At 61.6% G+C, this 16,323-nt stretch overlaps 1 protein-coding gene across 8 annotated transcripts in view; it reads right to left on the reverse strand.

Moving 5' to 3' along the window:
• Nucleotides 1–16,323, reverse strand: part of VAV2 (vav guanine nucleotide exchange factor 2) — a 186,033-nt gene that overhangs the window by 32,221 nt on the left and 137,489 nt on the right. For all 8 annotated transcript variants that reach the window (XM_070799646.1, XM_070799645.1, XM_070799648.1 and 5 more), the window contains exons 5-9: nucleotides 12,302–12,404; nucleotides 9,433–9,531; nucleotides 7,705–7,773; nucleotides 7,014–7,114; nucleotides 499–598 (exon numbers count right to left, since the gene is read on the reverse strand). In XM_070799646.1, coding sequence (XP_070655747.1) covers nucleotides 499–598; nucleotides 7,014–7,114; nucleotides 7,705–7,773; nucleotides 9,433–9,531; nucleotides 12,302–12,404 — 472 coding nt within the window. The remainder of the gene's footprint in view (nucleotides 1–498; nucleotides 599–7,013; nucleotides 7,115–7,704; nucleotides 7,774–9,432; nucleotides 9,532–12,301; nucleotides 12,405–16,323) is intronic.

A 16,323-nucleotide genomic window follows, 5' to 3' on the forward strand; every position in this document is an offset into this window, starting at 1 on the left:
GTCACTTCCCAACACTGCGGGAGAAAGGGGACATGCCACCAGGATTCACCCTGGAAACCATCTGAGCAGCCAGATACAACCCAGGAAGCCCCGTCTCTGTGAACCGCCTGCTGCCCAAATGTGGCAGAGGCCTGGAGAGGAGCTCACGTCGGGGGCTCAAGGCGGGTGAGACTTGCAGGGCTGGGAGACTCCACGGCTCCCAGCAAACGTCCATCACCTGGGGCCCCCTCAGGGTCCAAACAGACCAGGGTCAGGGATCAGTCGTAGCCCCCCCACTAAGCCAGGTCTGGTCCTGGGGCCCTGCCACAGCTGCACCAGGGGACTCAGGCTGGGCCAGGGCCAGGGACAGTGATTTCCCCTGCCTACTCTCAGGGGAAAGGAAACACTCATTGGTCAAAAACATCTACAAACATGTCACGTCACTGCCCCGTCCCCACCTTTCCAGGAAATGGGCAAGAGACCAGGGATGGGCAGGCCCGGGCGGGAAGCCCCCAGTACCTCGACTTTCTGTCTGAAGTCCTCCCTGCTGGCCAGGAGCTGGTTCAGTGTGTTCTGGGCGTGCTCCATGTGACTGCAATACTCCCCATAGATTAGGAGCCTGGGTGGTGGACACACACACACACAGAGACAGACACACACAGAGAGACACAGAGACACATGCAGAGAGTCACAGAGACAGACACACACACACAGAGACAGACACACACAGAGAGACACAGAGACACACGCAGAGAGTCACAGAGACAGACACAGACACACACAGAGACAGACACACAGACACACACAGACACAGACACACACACACACACTTGGTGTGAGTCTTCTGCTTTCATGACAAGCCATAGGTCTCTCCCCACGACAGCTCCTCACGAGTTCTCTCCGTGAGGCTGTGTTCCCTCCCTTCCCTGCCCCGGAGGAGGGCTGCCAACCACGGGGGAAACGGGCACCCGCCTTCCCCAGACCTTTCTACTCCAATGATTTGCTATTAAACTCAGAGTTTTCACATGAAAGCTGATTAAGACCCTACATCTCTGGAAGCGATCAGGGGCTGGAGACCCAGAGATCTCTGTGCAAGCTGTGCTGGTCTGTAAGGCAGGGCTGCCCCACATCGAGGGAAGGCTACGTGGGCAGCGAACGCCCTGCCCGTAGCCCAGCGGGCACTGCCCACATTGGCGGGCACAGCTCCTCAGCAGCCCCGACTCCCCGGGCCCTGCAGACCTGCTTCTGAGCACCTGGAGCCCAGAGCCCCCGAGCAGCCAGCCTTGGGGAGCCCCCTTACCTTCCGCACTCCCCCGGCTCACTCAGCCCGAGGTTCTGGCAGACAAATGGTGTGGACAGCAGGTCCCAGCCCTGTTTTCCTCACCGCACGCCCCTCACATCAGCCAGTACAGCTGCGGCCTTCCCCAGCCAGAAAACTTCTACTCATCCATCGAAACCCTGCCTTACCACTTCCTGCAGTGTCCCCACCCCTCCGCACCCCGTCCTCCAGCCTGGTGGGGTCCACAAAGGAGACGGGGCCCCCTGCCCGCCACCAGCTCTGAGCTCCAGGCACGGGTCTCCCTCCTCCCCACGTGCCAGCATGCAGCCTGGAGCCCCGGCCGGCACGGCCTGCACAAGGCCCTTACATACTCGGCTGTAAGTAGCCATGTGCATCCGTAAACAGGTGACAAGAGAAATCTGACCACGGCCACTTACAGCAAAGACCAAGAGACATACCCAGGCCTGCTCTCAGGCTCACTTACACACCACACTTAGGCTCTGGGAGGTGATCAGACTCCTAAGGCCACCATCAAGGGAGTGGCCGGGCCGGATCCCACAGCAAATCCAGAGCCCACGTGGCTCCCGAGCCCAGTCTCCCCAGCCCCGTGGGGAGGCCTCTTCTGAGTCCAACAGCCAGCACCCCAGGGCCACCCCCACCTGCTACCCAACTGTAGAGCAGAGCTGTGGCTACACACACCCGCCGCCTCCAACCACGGCTGGCCCCACTGAGATGGGAGGGGAACTGCCCAGGGACTCAGCTGACTGGCCAAAGTGCTCTGTCCTGGGTGGGACAGCAGTCCCCAAAGGCATGTCCACGAGGGGCCTCAGGATGTGACCCTGGAAACAGGGTCTCTGCAGATGTAATCACAGCCCACAGGGTCACGGTCAGATCACGCCAGACTAGGGTGGGCCCTGCATCCGAGGACAAGGTCCTTGGAAGAGAGGGAAGGACCCAGAGACACAGAAAGAAGCCGAGTGAGCATGGAGAACAGACCGGGGGCTGTGGCCACAAGCCAACAACATCTGGGGCCCCCGGGCGCTGGAAGCGTCAGGGAGGCCCCTCCCCACAGCCTCCAGAGAGAGCAGGCCCAGAGAGACCGGTTTTGGACACTAGCCTCCAGGCCTGAGAAAGAATTACATTTCTGATGTGTTAAGCCTCCGAGTTTGTGGGAATTTGTGACAACAGCCCCTGGGACACTCATGCTGACCCCTTGGCCCTCCGTCCACACCACGACGACGTCCGATCACCAGCCCCAGGCCAGGTTCCCTGGGCTGTGGAGTCTGGGGGCGGTTTGACTCTTCCTTGAAAATCCAGAGAAACCGACAGGATGTTCTGTGTCTGTTGGAGGAAGTCGGTGAAGGAAGTGAAGTTGATGGGCCTTCATTCGAACCATAAAAATCTACTGCTGTTGAGTGAAAGTCTCTGAAACGGGGAAGCAGAGCGACGCGGGCAGGGAGGGCTTTGTAGCTCACGGTCTCTCGGGGGGCCTGGGACACCCAGAGAAGGCGGCCTTCTCTGACCCGGCCTGACGCACCCTCGCCAGACACTGCTCGGGACACGACGTCTGTCCCAGTGCAGGAGCGACCCGGAGGACCCGGCGCTCTCGTCAGGGAGGAAACGGACTGGTTTGTCTCTAACGTGGCCTCCTCCTCCCTAACATCTGTCCCCACTGACTGCGGCCAGAGCGCCAGACCGTCCCCTGAGCGAGCGCCGTCATCTTTCCGGCCTCCCTTTCCTGAGCCGGCTGATGTCTGTCAGCGGCTCCATGTGGCTCTCCACCGGGGCTGTGCTGTTTACCCTGGAACGTTCGGTTGCAGCCCCATAAACGGAAGCGCGCAGGCGTCTCCCAGGACTGAGGGCCCAGTTCCTCACTGCGTCACTTCTGCCACAGCGCACACGACCCCAAACGCTCAGGGCACCGGGGACAGGCCCCGGGACACGGGACACGCTAAACCCCCGCACGCCCAAGCTCCCTCTCCCGCCCTCAGCTCCCCGATCTGGGAAGGGAGATGTGGAGAGACTCAGAAGTCTGGCCTTTCCAGCTGAGGGTCCAGGGCAGCCCTCCAGACAGGGCGGCCATGCGAACCCCTGTGGGGGCTCTAGGAGGGTACGAGAGGGCCGTCCCCATGCAGAATCACCCAACCTCAGGCTTTGAGACAAGAGGTCCCCAGAGACACTGCCCCCGTGAATGGAGATCACAGTCAGGGCGCAGCACCATCCCCCTAACATTGGAGCCAGCAGAAGCCACAGGGCACGGAAGCCCTCACCCGCCCAGGACCCCTCTCCAGACGCTCATGGAAACTCCCGGGGTCCTGGGCAAGGGGGACCTGCCTTTCTGAATGACATCCTCCTCGCAGCACTTATGCAAAGCCCCACAGGGAGTCCCTTCTAAAAGCCTGGACTCCTGCCCTCCCACTGGGCCACCAGCTCCCCAGGGCCCATCTGGCCCAAGCCTCTGACCCACCAGAAGTCAGGCTCTGGGCTGCCTCGGTCAGCCTCAGCAATAAATACAGACAGTCTGACTTTAATGTAAACCTCTCCTGAGAGCCTGTCCCTCTGGGTGGGACACGTCTCTTTAGGCCCACGTGGTAAACAGGAGTATCTGCCTTGTCTAAGGATCAAGGCCACATTAATGGGAGCATAACCTCCAAAAAGAGGGAGCTGACTGTCCTCTGCCACTTGGCACTGGTCATACCATACTCGGATGCCACCCCATTCTTCATCCGTGATGAGCTGCCAGGGTCTTGTCCCTTGAGCTCCTCAGTGGCTTTTTCTGCCCTCAGCTAAAAAGTTCTGAATCCCTCTCTCGGCCTACTGGATCCTGTAGAACCTGGGATTGCTCCTGAGAGAGCCACCTCTTCACTCGCTTCATTCTTGCTTCCCTGGGCTCTGCCAGTTTCCAGAACAGAGCTCCCGACTCCCGGGAGCTTTCCTTCAGTTTCTGCTGCCCACACGGCCTCGAGGTTGGTCCTCTCTCACCCAGGTCCTCAGGGGCCCCCACCATCGGCTCCAAGTCCCTTCCCCACGTCCCCCTCGCCCTGCTCTCGTGCAGCCCATAATAAGTCTTGTCTGTGGACTCATTCCCAGGGAGAGCTGAGCCAGCTCTGTTCACCACGATGTCCTTGGCCCGGAGTCTGAATGCCCCACACAGCAGGCATTCCATAAATGCTCAGGTGCTGCACACAATAGGCACTCAATAAGTGTTTGTGGCGTCAGTAAGTCAGTGAACATCAGCGAAACATCAGGGTCATCGCTGACTCAGAAATTGAAGGGAAGTGCCAGAAAAGGTGGACACTGGGTGGACACAGCGATTCGGCCAATACATCTGATGACACGCAGCCAGTCCCTCCCACAAAGGGACCCCAACCAAAGGACCCAGGTCCCCGAGGCCTTGCAGGGGGTGACGTCCGCAGAGCTCTTGGTACCAGGATACGCTCAGCTCACTGCCGCTCTCCAAGGTGGAGACATCCATCATGTCCCGAGGAAAGGAGGCCTGGGAGCGGGTCAGCTCGAGGTCGTGTGTGGAGCGGGGTGCTGGGTCTTGCTTATGGGCCAACTGGACCGTGGGGGCCAGGCAGCCCTGGCACGGGGGATGAGGAGGGTCTCCGAGAGGGCACAGCCACCTGCCCTTGAGCTGGGTTAACGGGCCCAGAGCCCAGCTTCATCCATAGCCGCCCCCTGCTCAGCCAAGGCACGGCACGAATGAGGCGCTGTGCCCGCCATCTGGGCGAGAGTCAGGTCTGACAGCTCAAGTTTGCCAGCGGGGCACCGTGATGTGGGCTCATCTGGCACAGTGGGCTGCAGCCAGGTGAGAGGAGAACCTTGCTGAGGGCAGAGGGTGGGCTAGAGAGCTGACCTGACCCCTGGCCTCCATCTGCGCGTCCTTGCCCGGGCCAGCCAGCGTGCCCACACCCGCTGGTCCGCGGAGGAACCCTGCCCCCACCTCCCCTTGCACGTGCATTTACACGGGCACTGTTGCTCTCTCGTGGCTGCTGGGAGCCCCCAGCTCTTGGCCCCTGAGAGAGCAGGCTTGAGTGAGCGAGCAGGCTCGAGTGAGAGAGCAGGCTCGAGGACCCTTGCCCGCTCAGGGGGCAAAGCGCCTCGCCTGGAGCTGGATGCACCTGGGAGGCGCCTTCAGGGGGTCCCAGGTGAAGGCGCCCTGAGGTGGCCGTCTGGGCAGGAGGGTTACAAGCGGAGCTGACAGTCACCTGGCGGACGATGCCGGGGAGCCTCCTGCAGATGAGGGTGACACGAACCCAGGGTCCCCACCAGCCCCTGGGGGGCCTTCTACAGCTCTCGGGACCCCTCCTCAGACCCCAGGAGTCGGTATTTTTAATGAGCTCCCGTGGCTTCAACAAGCAGCCAGGTTTAAGCACCATGAAGGTAAAACTCTGTGGGCTCCTCCTCCAAAGATTCCACGACGGACAGAAAGCGAGGCCCCGTCTCCTGGTGGATCTCCTGGGGTTTCAGTGGCTAAAACCGCTGTCTCTCGGGCCCCCAGCAGGGCCGGCCTCTCGCGAGCCCCCTTCACATCCCACATCACCTGGCTTCTTCCTCGTCAGCATCTCGCCCTCGAGAGCCGGCAGCCGAGGTGCGAGGGAGGGAAGCAGGGGCGATCTCTGCTGGGACGGCACAGCCATCCTGACAGCTGCCCTCCGCACTCAGCCAGAAGCTTCCAGAATCCCGATTCCACGTCCCCCCACCCCCGCCAGGCTCCAGCAGGCCATTCTTGAGAACAGAAGGCCACCTCCGCACCCCCTCCATCAGCTGGGGTGGCAAAACAGAGGCTTAAAGCAAAGAATCAAACAGATTCAGAGGCCACACGATAGCAGTGTAGAGACAAGGCGCCTGCACCGATTCCTAAAGCTGTCACTCTCCCCTGCCGACAGTCTGGATCCCGGACCAGGGCTGTCACGTCGGGCACGTAAGGGGCAGGTGACACTGCTGGGCTGGAGGCCGGGGCCCTCTCTGCATCCAGACTTCGTCCAACCGCCCGGGTGGGACCCGGAGGGGAGAAGCCGCCTCGGGTCCTGACGAGGGCGTCTACACCCCCTCAGCCCCGTGGACACTTGTCCCGAGGCTGCGGACGCTCAGGCGGAACCCGGGCACCACTGGAAGTCCCACGGCTCTGTGCTCTTGGACCCAGAACAACTGTCTCCCCAAGTTCAGGGCCGAAGCTGGTTTACGCCAGGACGGCCCCGCATCCGCGCCCACAGCTGACGCTTGCGCCCCTCCCGGCCACCTGGGGTCGGCCCCTCCCCACGGCCGGCCGCCACTGCCTTCACCGGCTGGGGACCAGGCCCGGCCTCTGGTCACTTGCAGGGCACCGAGGGGCACAAACGCCATCCTTGCCCCTGACCAACTGATAAAGAACTCCAGGTGTGGCGTCCTGGCAAGGAAGCAGGCGTGTGTCCTCTGCCCGGGGGACCCGGAGCCCCTGAAGCCCCTCCCTCAGGCCTGCAGGGGGGTTGGGGGGGTTGGTTCCTAAGCAGCAGCTTCCAAGGGCCACGCCCACCAGGCTCAGAGCCAGAGTCCCCTGGCCTGGATCCCCGGGGGCCCACAGCACAGCAGGGAACCCTGATGGCAAGAGGGTCCCTATCCCCCCAAACCCCCAGGAAGAGAAATGAAGGGGCTGCTGGGCCCCGTGAGGCCCCCTCCCGTCCAGGCTGGGAGGGCAGAGAGGGCAGTTTCCTCAGCTTACAAGTGAGGACGGGGCGGAAACGGAGACGCCCCCGAGGCCCCGTCTGCTCACCTCTCCTTGAAGTCCAGGAAGACCTTGGCCAGCGAGCTGCCGCCCGCCATCATGGACACGTCGATGGCCCTCAGGAAGCTGTGATGCACCTTAATCAGGTCCTGGGACGAAAAGCAACCGCGTGTGAGCAGGCTCGGAGGGTGGGGCTGGGGGTGTGCAGAGGCTCTGGGCAGGCTCTCTCGGGGCTGCTGCTGGAAGGATGTCCATGTGCGGGCCGGGCGCTGGGTGCACCGCCCCGGGTGCGATCCACTGCAAGGCTCGACAGCCGGCCACAGCCGTACCAGCCTGTCCAGACACACCGCGGCCAACCCCAGGCAAGCCCTGGAGCCAGACCCCAGCCAGCATGCTCGTGATCCACCCGCTGGGTGAGGGAGCGAAGGGGTTCACAGGCTCTGAGGGTCGACTCTCCTCTGCGGAAATGGGGCCCAGCCCCGGGGAAGTGTGCCCACTGCAGAGCAGAGGGGCAGCCATCACCCTCTGTGTCCGTGTTCAGACCCCACAGGGCAGCGAAGGGGCTCAGTCTGCTCAGAGACGGGGAGGGGACAACTTCCCTCCACTGCTAAGAAAACCTTACGGGCCCTCGAGGACCTCCAGGGTCCAGCCCTCCAAGACCCCTCAAGTTAGAGCCCGCCCGACGTCGGAGCGGGTTAGGACGGCGGCCCCCACACAGCGAGCCGGGCGGGACCCTCACCTCCAGGTTGATGAAGATGGCCGCCATGTCCACCGGGCTGAGCACCAGCCTCAGGGGCGTCACGTAGTTCTGCAAGAGAGAAGCCTGCGCTGCACCACGGCCTGGAGCCGGAGGGGAGGCGGGGGCACTGACGGCCTCACAGGGCCAGGTGTCCACAGACGGGCTCTCCACGGGGCGGCCACTCAGCCCGGCACACAGCAGGCTCTGTGCCTCCCGGAGAGTGCAGGCTTTCTGGGGAGACCCAAGAGTCACTCTGCGGGGCGAGCCCAGTGTGGGGCCGGGCGGGGTCAGGCCTGGGAATCGGTGTGAGCACCGGACCCCCACCCCACCAAGGTGCGCACAGCTCCACAGGGAGCCCCTTGCACGCGGCGCTGGACTTCAACCCCAAGGCAAGCAGGGCGGGCTTTGCTGTCGCTGTCTGAGACATTTGGGGAAAATGAGGTTCCCCTGGGAGGTGAGGGGCATCGCCCAAGGGTACACGTGAGGACAGAGACACAGCCGTGAGTCTCTCCTGACATCAGGTCTTGGGCCTCTGCCCCGAGTGTCATCAGAAGGGCGCACTCCAGCCCCACTCGCCACAGGAGCAGCCTTTAGACAAGGCGCCCACATGTGGAACCGGCCTCGGAGGTCCCCCAGGGAACGGCCGGCCACCCTCCCCTCCCCCTGCCCCTCCTCCCGCAGGGTCCCAGCCACCTGGCCCTCTCTGCAGCCGCTGTGTGAGCAGAAGGCTGTCCCCCGCACTCGTGGCCACGGGATGCACCTGAACACTTCTCCCCCACCGTGCGGTGCCCCCTCTGGGACTGCTTCCTCCCCGAGACCCAGCTGAGGGGCTGGGCAGGGTTACAAACACCATCGTCCCCAGGGGCATCTCAGGACTCCTGGCTGGAGGCTCCTGGTGCCCCGAACAGTGGGACTCACCTAGGGACCCCATGACGGCCACACTTGGCCCTGCTCTGCAAAGAAAGACTCAGCGGGCCTGGCCTCTCCTGAAAGCAATGGCGGTTCTTTCACGCCTCTAAGCACTGCCGTGAGGGTGCCAAGTGACAGGGAAACGGCACGGAGCCAGTGCTCACGGGAGGCGGGGAGAAAGCCCACCCGTGCCCTCCAGGAACCGGGTAGGCCGGCGGGGAGACAGCACTGACCAGCCAACTGGGAGAGCACGCCGTCTGCCAGCAGGGCTGCAGAGACGGCCAGCATCGGGCCCGGCGGAGCCCCAGGTGCGGGGCGCTCCTGGCCGCCTATGGGCCTGCCCTGCTGCACGCCTGGCTGGTGGAGGGCAGGCTGAGTGCAGACGGTGCCCAGGGAGGCGGTGCTCACAAAGAGCTCATTCAGTGCCCGGCCTGGGTGACAGTGTATGCAGAAGGCGTTTAGCTCTGGGCTAGGACGCACACATAAAGACCCTAGCTCAGCACACTTCAGGAGCAGAAGCGGCAACAATGCCCAGTTTCAGGCTGGAAGGAGCGGCAGAAACAAGCTCAGGGCAGTCTCGGGTCCGAGCTGAGGCCGAGGGGTGGGAGGCGGGACCCAGACCTCCCAGGGAACTGGCCTGGGCGGAGCCCACAGCCTGCGTGGGGCCCACAGCCTGCGTGGGGCCCGAGGACCCAGCACAGGTGAGGGCGACCTCCGGACAGGCGGGGGCAGGGGCGCAAACCTGAGAGGGCCTGCGCCCCGCCCGTCACCGCTGCCCTGCGCTCCTGCCTGGGGAGGGGCCCCGGCGGCCGCGCCCACCTTCTCGATGTCCTCCAGCGTCCGGTAGTACTTGGCCTCCGTCTCCTGGATCTCCAGCAGGCAGCAGTTTCTCTTGTCATCCTCTGTCATGCCCATTTTCTAGGGGAGGACACAGGACGTCAGCCAGGACCCTGCCGTGCCCCCCGCTCGGCTGGGGGGTCGCCACGTGCAGAGCGGGTGCGATGGGGGGCGGCCCCTCCCCGCCTTCCTGGGGACGGGGATGCTGAGGCCAGCGCAGGAGGCCTGGCATGCCCCCGAGGACCGGTGACAGCACAGAAGGGACGGGTCTCCACCAGCCTGGCCACCCCGCAGCACCTACAGCAGATGGCACATGCTTAAAGCGCCTACTGTGCGCACGGGGCGAGGCACTGACCGGCTCCCGGGGACCCACGTCCACCGATCCACCGTCCCAGACTGTTAGTGCCTTGGAGAAAGGGGCCAATCCCCGGCAGAGCCACACGTTCCAAATACCCAGCAGCCTCCGACTGTGCAGAGCTCAGAGCCCACCGGCAGGGGTCCCTGGGACAGGCCCCTGTAGGGGGGGCCTCTGGAGCGGGACTGAGCAAGATAACGCGGCCACAGAGGCCGGGGAAGGAGCCGCGGAGGGCGGATGACTGTCGGGGCGACTGTGGACGGCCCAGGCCTTCTCCTCAGGTTTTTGGCTGAGAGAATACTGGACGGGCAACACAGCGGCCGTTTGGACTCAAACCCGCCCTGACGTCATCCTTCTTTTCCAAGAAACGCCCCAGGGCCCCGAGGGGGCTGGCTGGGGCCATAGCACTCCAAAGCAGCCTGTCAAGTGGGCACATGACCCAGGCTCCTTCCCAAAGCCCGAAGCCCTGCTCAGCCTGGGAGCTTGGTGCTCAGGGTCCACGACCCCCTAAAGCTGCATCTCAGACTGTGGAGCCCGATAGCGTCTCCCTGGGGAGGGTCTCGGGTAGTTGCAAAGGGACTGAGGCTTCCTGAAGGTGCAGGAAGACGGTGCTGGCAGAGCTGAGCCTGGGCCTCCCCTCTGCCTGCCACTTACCTGCATGTATCTAATCTGAAAGCGTGGGGAAACAAGCAGAAAGATCAGTTAGCAGTGCTTGCTCTTACTCAAGCCGAGCTTGGGGAGTTCAGGGAGCACGCTGACACAGACACCAGACCCAGGGATCATGCCACACCCTCCACCCGCTGAACGCCAGCCCGGCTAGACGGGAGGACGGCATTGGGATGGGGACAGACTGGGACGGGGTCAGACTGGGATGGGGTCAGACTGGGACGGGGTCAGACTGGGACGGGGACAGACTGGGATGGGGACAGAATGGGATAGGGGACAGACTGGGATGGGGACAGAATGGGATAGGGGACAGACTGGGACGGGGACAGACTGGGATAGGGGACAGACTGGGATGGGGACAGAATGGGATAGGGGACAGACTGGGATAGGGGACAGACTAGGATAGGGGGGTCAGCACTGGGACTGAGCGAGTGACACCTCCCCCATCCCGGGCCAGGCTCTGAGTGGCACCTGCCATGCCCTGGCTTTATCTTCCTCTAGAAACATCACTATCCCCTGTACCTTCCACTCAGACTGTTCAGATAGCTCCAGACATGATGGGGAAGGAAATAAAGCCAGCTGCTTTGTCTCTGAGGACCTGCCATGTGGCAGGAGGTCCGCCCTGCCTGGTGGACCGGTGTGAGCCCCGCGCCAAGCCTTGGAAAGCTAAGCGTCGCTGGGCAGGTGGGATGCCAGCCTGTCCCCAGGACACAGGCAGGCATCCCCCCAGCCCTGCAGATGCCCGGGGTTCTGTATGTTCCTTCAGGACCAGAGACAGCAGTGGGTCCTGGGGTTTCTGTGGGCCAGGGGCAGATGGGGTCTCTCAGGAGCCAGCTGGGGGGGTGCCCCCAGAGAACCACATGGGCCACTGCACCCAGATGTCCTTCCCTGACCCACGGACACCGAGCTTCCAAAGCCTGGGGAGTGAGCGGGCCCCAATCTCAGCTTGCTGCCAAATGCGGGAGGCAGGCCAGCCTTTCAGACCAGCTCCAGGGAGGCAAAGGGGAGACCTCCAGTCCCCCGAGCCCACGTCCCAGGACTGCCTGGATGGAGGGGCAGACCTGGGGTCACAAACACACCCCTGACTCTTTAGAGCGAGATTCCTGGTGATTGTGGAGAAGAAAATCCACCTTCAGACCCTCGAGGGGCAAAACGAGAAACCTCTTCTGGAGTCTGGGGCTGTGAGCTGGCTGCCTGGCGTCTCGGCGCCTCCCGGCAGAGGGCAAGGCCTCAGAGAGTCCTGATTCTGCATCAGCAGTGCTCACCCCCACACTGAGGGGAACACCAAAACTTGCTTTGGGAGAAATTACCCGCATTTCTTTGGTGAAAGCAAACGGCAGCACGAGCCTCTAGAGTTGTCAAGGGGCATCTCGCCCACCCCGGGTGTCTAGGGGTGCAAGGCGGCTGGGGTCCACCCCACCGGGTCCCTGTCTCCCATCCTGGCCCGGCAGGATCCCCTCCCCAGCTGAGCAGCTGCACAAACAGGCATCGAGGGGTGACTGCCGACGGCTGGAAATGAACACCCCTGTGCGGGAAGGCGCCCGGCCGGCTGACTGAGCCCACGGCATCTCGTGCCTCCACACAGCAGGGCAAGGGTCCAGCTGCGTGAGGTCAGCGCCGAGTCTTTGCCCCAGGCTCCCCGGGCAGGAGGGACTCAGGGTCCTGCACGTCTTCTGGGGGGGAATTCCACGGCAATGTGCCCGGGGCGGTAGGGTGGCACCTCCCAGTCTCCCAGGAGCATTTCATGGAAGAAGGGGCACCCAGGGCCCCTCTCAGTGGTTCGGCTGTGGGGTCAGCATGGAGTCTGTGCGGCGGGGCAGGCAGGCTCACCATGGGCTGCTGCACCTCCACCTTGATGATGTCCTCATAGATGTCGTCCCCGTCATCCTCGCACGGGACGCAGTCATAGATGTCCTCTCCCACGCCGTGCTCACTGTGGGGAGGTAGAGGGGGTCAGAGGGGGGCTGAAGCCATGGCCACCAGGGTCGCCAGCCCGTGGGGGCCTCCTGGAGAGGAGAGGCCGTCGGGGCCACCGAGAGCATCTCCCTCTCAGCCTCCATCGCCCAGTCCAGGGACGGGGTGCAGCACCTGCCTTCCGAGGCTTCTGGGATCTCAATTTCAGGCAGCCTCGGGCTCTGCCTGCTGCCCTTCTGGAAGGTCTCCCACCACGATAAAGCACACCCATCCCAGTCATTTAGTAAATGCTGGGGATACCCGACGGGAGGCTGGGGGCAAGATGCTGCCTTAACAGGTGGTGCCCAGCTCTGGGGACCAAAAAATGCCCTTCCCGCGCCCACACCCGGGAGCTGGAGCCCTGCAAGCTCTCGGCTTAGCCCAGAGTCTCCCCAGCCCCTGCAGTCCAAGTGTGAAGGTCAAAGTGCAGAAGTCGCAGGCACATGGACATCTTCCCTGCCAAGAGGTCAGGGAGCCAAGCCGAGAGGGACGCGAAGCTTGCAATGTGCCTTTCCAAACGAGCCAGGAAGTTACCGGCCTTCCCCAGTGGCTCAGCGGTAGAGAATCGCCTGCAGTGCGGGAAATCCAGGCTTGATCCCGGGGTTGGGAAGGTCCCCTGGAGGAGGGCACGGCAACCCACTCCAGAATTCTTGCCTGGAGAATCCCATGGGCAGAGGAGCCCAGTGGGCTACGGTGCATGGGGTTGGAAAGAGTTGGACACGACTGAAGTGACTGAGCACGCACACAAGGCAGTTACTGCTTGATTTATAATTCAGTAAGCATTTGTTTCCGCTCATGAGCTTGACCAAGTCATCTCCTCTGATCTGCAAGAATCAAGTCATGAGACACCTCCTCCAAGAGGCCTTCCGGGACCTCCGCCCAGTCTGCCATCCCGGACTCTCCCCAGCGCTCTTATACGAAGGACTCTCTTCTCACGGCACCTCCAGTTATTCCATACATGCCTGTGGGTAAGCCTGTCTCACCCCCAGACGAAACCCAACTTTGTAATCCCTTCTGGTCTCCATGCCTGATACAAGGTAGGTGCTCAATAAATTTTCACCGAATCAGCAAATGAGCCCATGGGACTGTCCAACAGTCCCCACAAGCCTGGCACACACAGCCCACTCCTGACCCCAGGGGTCACTCTGGCCTGGGGCGCCACTGGGCCCGGGGTGGCCAGCTCTTCAGCCTGCTGTGGGGTCTGTCCTTGGGGTCTCAGCAGGCCAGCTCACCACGGAGGCCCAAGCAAGCCCCTCATGCGCCTCTCTGCAGGGTACAGCCCACCCAGCCGGGCTGAAGGCGGGCTGGCCAAGTTCTTCTCCGAAAGGCATCAGGATGAGGTGGACCACTGCCCGAGTCAGTGGAAGCGGGAGAGGAGCGAGGAGAAACGACACCAGCCGCTCGTATGAATGGGTTTCTGGCCACGTCCCAAACCGAGCTCTTGAATATTAGCTGCCATTCTAGAGGCAATTGCGGGTGGGGGCCTCCGGGGTGGAGGACAGAGCTCTCTGCAAACCTAGCAGAGAGGAGGCTGTGCCGTTCTAGGGAAGACCTAGGCAGCCAGAGGGGCTGGTCTCCCCGGAGCCCTGGACGCCACCCGAGCTCACTGTGATGGGGCAGTGAGCAGAAGCATCAGACTTCCCTCTGCAGGGGCGGGGGCAGCCAGCGCCCATCCTGGTGAGGCCCCTGCAGCTATGGGCAGGGGGCGGGGCGGGATGCGGCTGCTCTAGGGGACCTCCCTTGATGTTTCACAACCTCTCCAGGTGTGGGGAAGCAGTAGACGGGCAGAGAACACCGCCGGATCGCACAGTGCTGCACCAGCTAACGGACCCCCCAAAGCTTACGTGAGCAGCCACCCACCCACGGAGGGGCGGGCAGGATGTCAGAACACATGCGGGCCCTCGAAAAACACACATCTGCTTTTCAACTCAACACCGCCTGGGAGGCGGGGAGCGCCTCCCATTTCACAGATTAGGGTCACATAATGAGGCTCCACGGTGGCTACGGGGAGGGGTGGGGGCCGAGCTCGGCCAGCCCTGTCCCTCCTGCCCTCTCCCGCCCACCCTCCACCCTCCACAGCAAGCTGCGTGTCTGGACGTCGGCAGTCCCGAGAACTGGGGTGCAAATCAGCACCCAGACAGTGACAGAGCCCCCAGCTCCCATCAGAACCAACAAGAAGGCAGAGGAGGGTGTCTGTCCCCCGAGGTGGGCCTTGGGAATGGTCACTCATGTTCACACGCATCACCCCCTGCCCCTCCAGTTGTTGCCCCTGAAGGAAGCGGGGCTCCTGCAGCCTCGGCCGCCTGGGTCCTGGGTTCAGGCAGGGACCTGCAGGGTCCCCGTGTGGACCGCGGGGTCCTAGGAAAGGTGCTGAGGGACAAGCCCCTCCTCTGCCACCCTCCTCTCTGGCGCCACCCGCTTAGCTAGGCATGCACCGCTCTCTGCAGGGCACCCGCTGCCTGTTGAGCACAGGGTGGAGTGCCGTAACGCAGGCTCCCACCACGTTTAGGGTTTGTGCAGACTGAGATGCGGCTTCCCCAGTGCCCCAGGGGTAAAGAGTCCGCCTGCCACTGCAGGGGACGCGGGTTCGATCCCTGCGTTAGGAAGATCCCCTGGAGAAGGAGATGGCAACCCACTCCAGTATTCTTGCCTGGAGAATCCCGTGGACAGAGGAGCCTGGAGGGCTACAGTCCACGGGGTTGCAAAGAGTCGGACACGACTGAGCAACTGAGCAGGCATGCGTGTAGGCTGAGATGTACCTCAGCTGTACCATTTTGACAAGGGGACCCACACCCCATGACATTAAAGAACATTCTCATCTCCCCTAAAAGTTCCTCTCCTTCCTGATCATCCCCTCCCCTAGCCACCCCTCTGGCTGCTCTTCACCACAGATTTTCTCTTCGGCTGTTCTGAATGTCACATCAATAGCATGGTGTGTCATGTCCATTTCTGGGCCCGGCTTCCTTTTCTCAACATCATGCCCCTAGATCCAGGCTGCTGCCTCCATCAGCAATTCATCCCTTTTTTATTGCTGAGTCTCAATCCACTGCATGAATGTGCCACAATTTGACATCCGTTCTCCTTTTGATGAACATTTGGGCGGCTTCCAAGTTCCGGTAATCATAAATAAAAGCTGCTATGAGCATTTGCCTTTTTCTTGGTGGACATATGCTCTCATTTCCTTTGGAAATGAAATTCCACAAGGCGTCGAACTGTTGGACCAAAGGGGAGGTGAGCCCATTTAACTTCATCAGTAGCTGCCAAGCGTTTTCCCAAAGCGAGCAGCTGCAGCGTTTACGCCACCAGCAGCAGTGTGCGTGAGCGACAGCTACTCCAGTTCTTTCCAGCTCTGGCAACTTCCAGTCTTTTTAATTTTAGCCACTAGATTTAGTGTGTAAGTAGTGAGATAGAATTGTGGCTTTATTTTGCATCCCTGCAATGATTAATGATGTTGACAACTTCTCTGCGTACTTATGGACATTTGTGTATCTTTCTATGTAAAAGGCTTGCTCAAGACTTCTATCCATTTCTGAAAGTTAGTTGCCATCTTCTTTTTGAATTCTAGGAGTTCTTTATATATGATGCATACAAGTCCTTGGTCAGATATATTTTTTAAAAAAATCCGCCCCCTCCCCGCCAGTTTCTGGCATGGCTACTTGTTTTCTTCATGGTGTCTTTCGATAAACATCCATTTTTCATTTTAATGAAACTTATTGAGTTTTTCTTCTATGGTGTCCTGACTCTATCCTGTATCACATCTAAGAAACCTCTGGGCCTCACGTAAGAATCTCTGCTTTCTTTCAGGTTGCAAAGGGTTTTCGCCTGTATCTTCTTCTAAGATCTATATGTTTCAGTGTTTTTGTTTAGGTCTCTGATCCATCTCAGCTGGGTATCTACGT

The sequence above is a fragment of the Bos indicus genome, chromosome 11, assembly GCF_029378745.1.
Source record: "Bos indicus isolate NIAB-ARS_2022 breed Sahiwal x Tharparkar chromosome 11, NIAB-ARS_B.indTharparkar_mat_pri_1.0, whole genome shotgun sequence".
Lineage (NCBI taxonomy): Eukaryota > Metazoa > Chordata > Mammalia > Artiodactyla > Bovidae > Bos > Bos indicus.